The 10464-nt window shown below is 43.4% G+C and overlaps 1 protein-coding gene across 1 annotated transcript; it reads right to left on the reverse strand.

The window, feature by feature from the left end:
- Window positions 1–1485: 1485 nt before the first annotated feature.
- LOC109740668 (uncharacterized) lies at window positions 1486–9481 on the reverse strand. Its single transcript, XM_040400585.1, has 12 exons — window positions 9469–9481; window positions 9260–9328; window positions 9063–9152; window positions 8846–8866; window positions 8573–8737; window positions 8369–8456; window positions 5926–6035; window positions 5150–5826; window positions 4907–5003; window positions 4294–4822; window positions 3475–4057; window positions 1486–3366 (listed from the first exon to the last, which is right to left on the reverse strand). The coding sequence occupies exons 1-12, from the start codon at window positions 9479–9481 to the stop codon at window positions 1486–1488; spliced, it is 4323 nt and encodes a 1440-aa protein (XP_040256519.1).
- Between the last annotated feature and the right edge of the window lie 983 nt (window positions 9482–10464).

Raw genomic sequence — 10464 nt, forward strand, 5'->3', positions numbered from 1 at the left:
GGATGACGACATGTCAAAGAAAATGGAGTGGCAAGGGTGGAGCGTTCTGGTTTGGGTGGTGCAAGGGTGGTGCGTTCTGGTTTGGGTGGTGCAAGGGTGTAGCAATTTATAGATGTTTATAAGGAAACATTGATTAGAAAATCCTTCTATGAAGCAACCGAGATGATCACAATCAGAAAATAAAATCTTTTAGAATCAGATTTATGATTCGGCGTGATCAACCCAGTAGTAGTTTACAATGAAAAACAATGAACATGCCATTAAATAAACTAACACTACCAAATTTTATGTAACCAACCCATTTGGAGATATAAAGGAAACACATTTAAGTCTGATGATACACGTTCTGATTTGATGACATGGTTGGTGATTGGCATGATCACTTGCCATAATATACTATTCGTTTCCGGATATTATATGGGGGATTTTCGTCATTAAATAAACTAACTTGCCGTCATCAAATAGTTACCATATGGATATTTACTAAGTCTGCCGAAATTAAAATTGAGTTATTTCCTTTTCCGGTTTTATTAAGTTATTTTCCATTTCTAGTCAATATTTTTCTTTGAACATCTTTTTATGAACATCATTTTTTTGCATAAGTATCGTCAAACACATTAATTTGAGCACCAATATAATAACTATGAACATGCGGGACAAATATTAGACACTCATACACACTCATACAGCTCAAGGCAGTAAAAATAATTTGAAATGCATGTATGCTTTCAGCATTTTCATGACCACGTATGCTTCATCTGCTCATGAAAACTAAACAGCGTTTAACACCGATTGGAGCAAACCAAAACTTAGACACTCATAAAGCTCAAGGGAGTAAAAGAATTTCAAATACATAACTATATATACTAACAGCAAGCCTTGATAGCTATAAATCTACATGAAAACTGAACAACATTTAAAACTGGGTGGAACAAATCAAATATTACACACTCATACACACTCATAAAGCTCAAGGCATGAAAACAACATCAGATACATGTATGATTTTAGCCTTTTCATGAGCATGTATGTATTAATCCTCTCGAGCATACATAACATATGTAAACAGATGTATCACACGCACTGAAGTTCAATGTATCAAATGTAACCTGCATGCTAAATGATGACAAGACATGCATGCTCCAGGTTTTAATCAAACTGTACAAAGAAAATTTAACATGTTGCGGGTCTTTATGAAGCCAAACATTATTTCTGAATCTCAGATTACACATAACACGGTACGTTGTGTGACATGTACATTGCCAGAAACATTGCGATAGTGGAAAACCTATAACAGCGATGAAGGTCCTACTATGACGGCTGTTTATTGAAATGCAGTTAGTAGTTCAACTAATTGGAGTATACCTCCAACAACCAAGATACCAAATGAAAAGATATGTAAATAAACCGAATTACAGCAGTTCTTGACTGAAGGAAAAGTAAATTCCGTATCTATAAATCCAGCAGGTCTATTAAGACCGGACTTCAGCCTGTAAGTACTTCCTTGTAGACGGTGTTCTTCATTGAGGTCAGCAAGGACACGGTCGGTCTTTTTCGCTTCTTTCGATTGTTATTTTGCTTGTTGGACTTCTCCTTCGGCTTCTCCTTCTGAATAAGTATCTTTATGTTTCTCTTCGCGGTTGCTCGAGACAAAGCAACATAGAGTTGACCATGAGAGAACACCGGATTAGGTAGATACACACCAACAATCGGGATGGTCTGCCCTTGAGCCTTGTTAATCGTCATAGCAAAGCTAAGCCTTATAGGAAATTGCTTCCTCTTAAACTTGAATGGAAACATGTCGTTGTCAGATGGGCACAGAGGTATTCGAGGAAGGAAGACCCTCCTACCCGCGTGTTGTCCAATCACGATTTCTGCATCAATGGTGTTCCTCTCAAAACCTCTAACAACAAGCCTAGTACCGTTACACAGTCCATTAGCTGGATCAATGTTCCTTAGAAGTATGACCGGGCAGTTCAGCTTTAGTTTGAGTGCATGCGGAGGAAGACCATTGGGAGTCAATCCGTTAAGAAACTCAGGAGCGTAGTAGCCATATGGGTCGTCCTCCGCACTGTCAAAGCTATGGTAGATTAATTCATCTCCGTGGAAACGCTCTATCATGCGGATGTTTATCTTGTCAACGTTGTCATTTGTCGTGGAAAGGATGGCGCGAGATGTCATGTAATTCGAATCAGACATGTTGTCATCTAGACTCGGAAACACGTGGTCAATCAGCTTCTCTAGGTCGTCAACCTCGCCTATAGATGGCAGACAAATGTCATCAGGCAGTAGTATGTTGCCTTGATCGTCGGCTTCCTCTGTGCCGTTATCGACCCTGAGCAAGTAATCTGCAAACCACATGTCATTATGAGCCCTCATGTTGGTGATGAGCCGAAGCTGCCGCATACCCTTCCATAGATGAGAACTTCGGAGGCTTGCATCAATTATCTGGCCCCGTGACCCCCTTCTGACGACCGGAAGCACCTGCCTAAAGTCCCCGCCAAAAACAACAGTCTTTCCTCCAAAGGGTCGGTCGCGTATTCCCATGATGTCACGCATGCTATTGTCCAATGCCTCAACAGCTTGTCGCTTAGTCATGCTGGCCTCGTCCCATAGTATCAATGAGGCCATCCTTAGCAGCTTGGTGGTCCCACTCTGCTTGGTGAAGCTGCACGAGGCTCCATCATCGCAACTCAGTGGGATTTTGAACCTCGAGTGGGCAGTCCTACCGCCAGGCATGATAGAAGCAGCGACGCCCGACGTCGCGGTAGCGATAGCAATCTTGCCCTCGCCCCTCACCTTGGCGAGCATCGCCCTGTAGAGGAAGGTCTTCCCTGTACCTCCAGGGCCATCTACAAAGAATACACCCCCATCACCTCGTTCAACAGCCAATAGTATCTCGTCGTATGCGGCCCTTTGTTCCAAATTCAAGGAAGATGACAATTTAGTGTCACTTTCATCAAACTCAACGGTTGATTCCTCGATGATCTCTCTGGCCTCGCCCTCAGTTGGGTCAAACACATCATCAATGGTTGGAAGAGCGAAATCAATAATGTCTTTACCCATGGACTGCAACATACCCCTAATGTCAAGCAACACCATCTGCTCCACCTCATTTGGGGACGTGCGTGTTCGACGGTAGTCATCAGACATAGGCTCAAGGTGCCTATCCCATAAACCGCGCACGTCGCCTGGCTCGCAGTGCACCAAGATGGTTGCGAAGAGCCCCCTAAGAGAACATGGCATCGCCCACTGCTCCGTCTCAGTAAGACAGTCGTTGAGCGTGTTGTCAGCCTCGATGAGTCCCAACCTTTTAGCAGCCTCCCTAAAGCTCCCACATACCACGCCGTCCACGGTGAGCAGGTCCTCAAATCATGTTTTGCCTGTAACATGGTTCAACAACACACGCAGGTAGTATCGCTCCCCCTCGGCAGGATTGGCAGACACGATACGACCTATTTGAAAACGTTCAACCCGCCGCTTCCAGAACTTCTTTCTCTTCTCCCACGTGAAGCTTCCGGGAAAATCCTTGTACAATATATGCCTTGCCCAAGGGTGTTTTTTGTTAGCCTTGAAATACTCAGTTAACATGGATTTTGAAGCATTTTCGGAGGAGACAACATTTTTCAAGTCAGCCTGTGCATTGAATGCAACCCTGTGCATATTCGGGAGATGAAGAGCCAACTTCAAGACAGGCGGGTAATTGGCGCACAGTGGGAAGCCAAATATCCTCCATATAGCCTCCGGAGGGGTGACCCATCTTGCGTCAACGTATCTCTTGATCTCATCAATGTTACCATCAGCGTCTGGCTGGTCGATGCTGAAAGAAGCCTTATCATGACCCTTATAAATGTATTTGACGGCATTTATGCTAGAGCAGACCTCAACATTGATGTGGCAATTAAACATCCGCAGAAGATAAGGATTATACGGCACAGCCCATCGGTTGTCCAACATTTTCCCTCGGACCTTAGCACGTCTTCCATCGTCTCTACGCCGATAAACTGGGTATGAGTCCTTGCCTTGTACCGTGTTCTCATTGAACGGCCGAGGGTATCTGCACTTGCATTCATTGTCTTGCATGCAAACATTCTTCGGATTGAGAGCACCGCATGGTCCGTGCATCATATGTTTAACCACCATTGCATACAATTCCGGATACTTTTGCTTGTCTGGGAGCTCTGCGGAAATGAGTCGGCCATACTGCTCCGGGACGAGAAGCTTGTATGTTGAATCCATGTCAACAAAAAATGTGCGTGTGGGAGGCCCCTCTTTTGGAACTCGACTACGTACACATAAGCAACAACAACACCCAGGACCATTTTCTTGAGCAACAGGTCTTTCATAGCCTCTGGCTTGCTGTAGAACACACGGGCCACAATATCAGGACGATCTTGCGCCGTCTGACCAGGAAGCAACTCATTCGTTATCTCTTCCCATTTAGGGTTGCAAGTCATGGTCAAGAAGATGTCAGGCTTCCCGTATGTATTGACAATTTCCATGGCATCCATATGTCTCTTCTTCATGTCGCGGTCACCACCAGGGTAAGTTCCAGGGAGCACTATTCTTACCCCAACAGCGCTTGCTCGCGTCTCCCCCGATGTGATCGCATCAACAACTCCTTTATACAAGTCGGCACGTATCTGCGTCTGGTTCTTCCTGTACCACCTCAACCGACAACTCTCAATCTTGATGTACATGTCAACCGCCCATTGCTGCAGTAGGCGTGCTCCACAGAGTATAGGATTGAAGATCCCAGGCCGTGTTTGCAGCATGTAATAGTAATAGTCTCTCACGGAGACGCATAACCTGCTATTCCCCTCTGCACATGTTTGAGTAACATCGCATGAGCATTCTTTTGAGAAATAAGATATTGTTTGTAAAAAATGGGACACAAACAACATACCTGCATCCTCATCATCATCATGGCCCAGTCTTGGATGTTGTACAAGCTCCCAAGAAACATTACGTTTAGGTAGCTTCGGATGCCAACCTAGCTCCCCCTTGGATAGAATAAGGGATAAGACAACGGGTCATATGCTCCCGAGGTCACACGTATACTATGCCTTTCGTTGTTCTAACCACAAAGTGTTATCCTGCGGTCAAACCTTTTGGCTAGGTCATTGCCCTCAACCCAAATTGCAGCGACCTCAGATGACACCGGTCTATTATATCTTCTTTGGTCAAGCCTCTTATCGGTGTTTAGGTCTATCCTATAATCATCGAGGTTGTCCTTGTGTGCACCCAAACTCCTAAATTGCTGGGAGTATGGGTTTTCTTTGAGTATGTCTACCAAACCCTTCACGACATCCTGGTCTAATTGCTTGGTGGCCGCCTTACGATGAGTTAGGTTTGGGTCGTCATCATAGAAGTACAACTGCAGATGTTCTGGACGGGAGCTTGGCCCGAACGAATGCACGTTGTGGTAGATGGTGCCGTGTGCTCGGAATGTGTACACCCCAGACTTCATGTTTGTGTAGTTTTCATCAAGGCTGACGCCAAGGGTTGTGAAGGCGAAATGCCCGTTGAAGAACCGTATGTTCTCTCGAAAATGTCTAGAATCTGCATCCATGCTCGACCATAGCCTCATAAGCTCTGGGTTTGGTTCCGGTTGCTTAAGCTGAATCTGGCCATTGCGACAGCAGAACCCGTCAGTCTCAAACTCAAACTTCCTGGCCTTGCAGTGTTTGCAATTTTCAGCGAGTTTCAGGATGTGAGTGCTATCTGGGATGTTTGAGTAGACACTGTCAAATGGATCAATCTCGCTAGGATTAGCGCTAGACATGCTTGCTTCCTCGTCATCATCCAATATGTTATTATCGGATCCTACGGGCATTTGTTGAAACATCGCGTTTAAAATAAGAACAAATAATAATTCTAACTACAATAAAGCTCCACAATGTCCTAGTTTAGAGTTGGCCATACCTTCGTTGCGAAACATGTAGTACTCCTCATCCATCAAGTCGGGTGCTGCCGGCTCATCGCCCATGCTGCCGCTTAAGAATACATCGATGTCTTCTGCATTGTCAGCGTACCTAATGCGACATTAGATCACATATTGTTAGAACAGGCTTGCTGAGAATGAGCATAAGAAAGTGACAATCGCAATTTCATACCATCGGCACCGGCAGTGTATCTCGGCATGTTCGTCCCCGGCTCGCCATTAGATGAATCATCTTCTGCGGCACGAGAGACGGGTGATGCGCGGCTTGGGGAAGCGGGACATTCAGATGTTGAGTTTGCTAGGTCTGAAAGGGGGATTGCGATGCATTCTTTGCACGGTGTTTTTTTCCTTCTTTCATAACTAGCCTTCCTCTGAGCACTTGACTCCCCCTTCTCAATCACTGACATGCTTTTGCGGCGCTGAACGCGCTTCTCTCGTAGTTTTTCATTTTTTGTTTCTCTGACATCCCCCGTTACTTCGTCCTTTTTCTACTGATAACATGCTCTGCTACATGCGTTTTTCTGCTCCCTTTGCTCGTTTGTTAATTTACGTTTCCGCTCATTGTCACTTTGCCTCCTAGCTAGAACAGCGTTATGGGGGACACCAGACTCGTGTAAAGTTGAAGGGGGAAATGTTGCTTCCTCACACAATAATTCTTTAACGCTTTGGCTATTCAGGTTGTCTGGTTCATCTACTATTTTCAAAACATAGTTAGAACATCTTGATTTTAAGGCGCTGGAGGAGTGTCATTTCGAATATATGGGCCTGATGTTGAAAGGGATACTCAAGGTAAGCTTATACCTGAATTCGTAAGTGGACGTTTGTTTTGATCTTCGATACGCTTCTCCTTTTTCCTCCAATAAGCAGCTCGCCGCAGGGCGTTTCTATGGTCTCTCTTGCGTTCTTCTTCCGTAATTTGCTCTGTTTCTTGGGTGTCATTCAAGATCACACCTGGTGACATTCAGGACATTCCCAAAAATTAGAGAATAAAACAGACTGATGCTAGCAATTGCTGCATTAGCAGGCCCAAATATGATTACCTTGTAGATCGTTGTCAGCAATGATACCAGATGTGACCGTAGTTGTAGCAGGAAATGTTGACGCATCATGCGAGAATTATATACAGTTCGAGCCTGTTTGGTTGTCTGGTGAACCAAAGTTGTCCAAACATATTAATGCTTAATGGTTAAGACGATACTGAAAGATAATGGTTAAAACATTATAAGCTTACCAGATAAATGAAGAGTCTGTGCATTTTCATCTTGGACATTAGGTTGTTTTTTCCGCCGATAGGAAGCCCTCCTTAGGGCGTTTCTATGGTCTCTCTTGCGTTCTTCTTCTGTTTTTTGATCTATTTCTTGAGTGTCATTCAAGATTACATTTACATCTGGTGTCATTCAGGACATTCCCGGAAAGTAGAGAATAAAACAGACTGATGCTAGCAATTGCTGTATGAGTAGGCACTATTACGATTACCTTGTAGCTCGTTGTCGTTAATGAGACCAGATGTGACCGTAGTTGTAGCAGGAAATGTTGACGCACCATGCGAGAATGAGGTATAGTTAGAGCTAGTTGGGTTGTCTGGTTCACCAAAGTTGTCCAAACATATTAATGCTTAATGGTATAATGGTTAAATCATTTTAAGCTAACCTGATAAATGAAGGGTCTGTGCATTTTCATCTTGGACATTAGGTTGTTTTTTCTGCCGATAGGAAGCCCTCCTCAGGGCGTTTCTATGGTCTCTCTTGCGTTCTTCTTCAGTTTTTTTATCTATTTCTGGGATGACATTAAAGATTAAATTTACATCTGGTGTCATTCAGGACATTCCCGCAAATTAGAGAAAAAAACAGAAACATGCCTGCAAGTGCTGTATGAGTAGGCACAATATGATTACCTTGTAGCTCGTTGTCATTAATGAGGCCAGATGTGGCCGTAGTTGTAGCGGGAAATGTTGACGCATCATGCGAGAATGATGTATAGTTAGAGCTAGTTAGGTTGTCTGGTGAACCAAAGTTGTATAATGATGGCACTCATGTCATTCTCTCAAAACCCAAATGAAAAAACACAAACAGACATCAAACGACCATGGAGATGGCAAGATGATATTACCTTGTTTATCTTTCACACAAATGACACCCGATGTGACCGTAGCATCATGAGGGTATGTTGTATCATTAGGCGAGACTGATGTATAGTCCGAGCTAGCTGGACTATCTAATTCATCAAGATTGGTCAGTATTTATTTCAATTGCTGAAAAATGAATAACATCATGCAAACAGTAGATGATTTTTAAAATAGTCTTACTTGAAACACCGAGGTGACGTGGATCAATTTTCATCTGATGATAAGCTCTGGTGGGTTTGTTTATCTCCTTATCTTCTTGAACATTTGTGATATCACATAGAGTCCGGCGACGAACTGACTGCCCAATGACTTGTTGGTTATCCAAACCATTCGACTTGTTATTGCGATGAGACACCCGCCTAAGAGCGTTGATAAGATCCCTATGATCTATTAAGCATCATAGTATGAGCATCATATTATCTTTACTAAGGGATATAAGTTAATACAACAAGTCCCTCGCATCAAGCTAAGAGTAGCCAGCAAAGTCACGTTAAACAACTCACCAGAATTTGCAACTAAAGGTTGATTCTCCTCTTGTAGGCTGACAATATCCTCATATTTTTTCTTTCGATAAGCTGCACGCTTCCGTGCGTTGTACTGCTCCCTTGCTTCCTCAGCATATTTTTTGCATTCATTAATCCAAGCTCTAGTTTCAAGGTGCTCGGAAGCTGTGTCGTATGCATCATGTTATAAATACAAATCAAAAAACCCATAAACCTCACTGACAGGCCACCCAATAGGCCGGTTTGGAAGGTGGCTAACATGCCTATGGATACCTTGAGTATCATCTCGCAGCTCTGTCAGACCACCAGCATGATCGAGTGTTAGATTACTCGGAGCCGTTAGACCATCAGCATGGTCTCCAGGCCTTAGCAATTTTGATCCATCCGTAGAGTTGTAGTCAGCATGAATACAAAACCAATCTGACCTGGTTCCGAGTAGGCGACAAAGTATGCAGGCAAAGTAAACAGATATCTTCACTCAGACCTTTACCTGTTTCCGTCGTGTAAATAGTGTCAACATTTTCAGCTACGGTTACGATGCTTGGATTATATTCTTCATTATTTGTCTCCTTCGTAGGGCCTGCATCACATTAAGCATGATTCATGTCATTGTCAGAAATGCACGTCAGGCAATACTTCTCACTTTTTCTTCACACAGTCTAGTACCCGGTTCCGTCGCGTAACTACCGTCAACTTTTTCATCAACGGGTATGAAGGTTGCACTGTATTCTTCAACATTTTTCCCGCTCGCCTCGCCTGCAACATATTATGTATCAACATTCTTGTTACTGTCAGAAATGCACGAATAACTGGTACAGTGCTTAATACATGTAGTTAGCTAGGTCCTTTTCTTGTTGATGTTCACGGGCTTTGCTTTTTGAATTACCCATACGCACCTGGAATGACCATTGTGTCCTACTTGTGTCTGGCCGTGGTGTTTTTGAGGTCTGGAAAAAGCATAAAGAAAACCTGACTCGGATGGAGAGAGTACATGCAAGATGAAAACAAGATAGATGGCGCATGCACACGATGGTAATTTACTTCAAGTTTTATCACAGTTTATCATTATCATTCAGTTGCTTTACACGGTTTTATCAGAAACGTTAAACTAGTTACTTCCCCACCATCTCATCTGTAGGGTGGTGAAACTTATTTTTGTCAGCCACAATCGTTCATCATTGGCGAAATGGTGACCATATGGTTGATTGAAAGCCATATAATTCTGGTAATCCATTGCTCCCTTCAAATATGTTAAATATGCTCCTATCATTCTGGTAATTCATTGCTCCCTTCAAATATGTCAAATATGCTCCTATAATGGAACAGGTTACTTTTCTGTTTGACACTATAGCTAAGCCAGGCAAAATTCTTTCTGTCTTAATTCGGTTGTGGTTGAAAAATGCAAAAAGATTAGTGTCCTTACGTGTTGCTGTTTTAATTTACAGTTTTGACAGAGATATGTTTTAGCTGGCTGGTAGCTTGCTTCTACAAAGAAGGTGCAGCCACCACATGGTTCCAAAGAGTATAACATATGGCTGTATGGAACTGGTATCTTTTCAGATTCTACTATTTGCGTCTACATAGAAGGTGAAGCCATCAGATAGAAGATTTTCAGATTCTACTATTTTTGCGACTACTATTGATGCAGCGTCCTGTAATGCCTGTGATGGCTGTAAATTATTATCTGTTCATGGGGTGTGTGTATGAAATGTGATGGCTGTAAAATTCAAATTATACCTGGACGTGAGTGTCTCTGTTCATGAGATGGCTGTTTGTAATGTGTTACCTGGACGTGAGTGTCTCTGGCGCCGGATCCTGGACGCCTAAGGCGGCGGCTGGTGAAAGGGATCCACTGATCCTGGAAGTCCTGGACGTCTTCGGCGACGGGTCCT

The sequence above is a fragment of the Aegilops tauschii genome, chromosome 2 (assembly GCF_002575655.3).
Source record: "Aegilops tauschii subsp. strangulata cultivar AL8/78 chromosome 2, Aet v6.0, whole genome shotgun sequence".
In the NCBI taxonomy this organism is placed as follows: Eukaryota; Viridiplantae; Streptophyta; class Magnoliopsida; order Poales; family Poaceae; genus Aegilops; species Aegilops tauschii.

Coding starts and splice junctions, on each gene's coding strand:
- LOC109740668 (XM_040400585.1), bottom strand. Junction 9,153..9,259: donor CGTTGATGAAAAAGTTGACG/GTAGTTACGCGA, acceptor AATGTGATGCAG/GCCCTACGAAGGAGACAAAT. Junction 8,867..9,062: donor TATTTACACGACGGAAACAG/GTAAAGGTCTGA, acceptor GTGGTCTGACAG/AGCTGCGAGATGATACTCAA.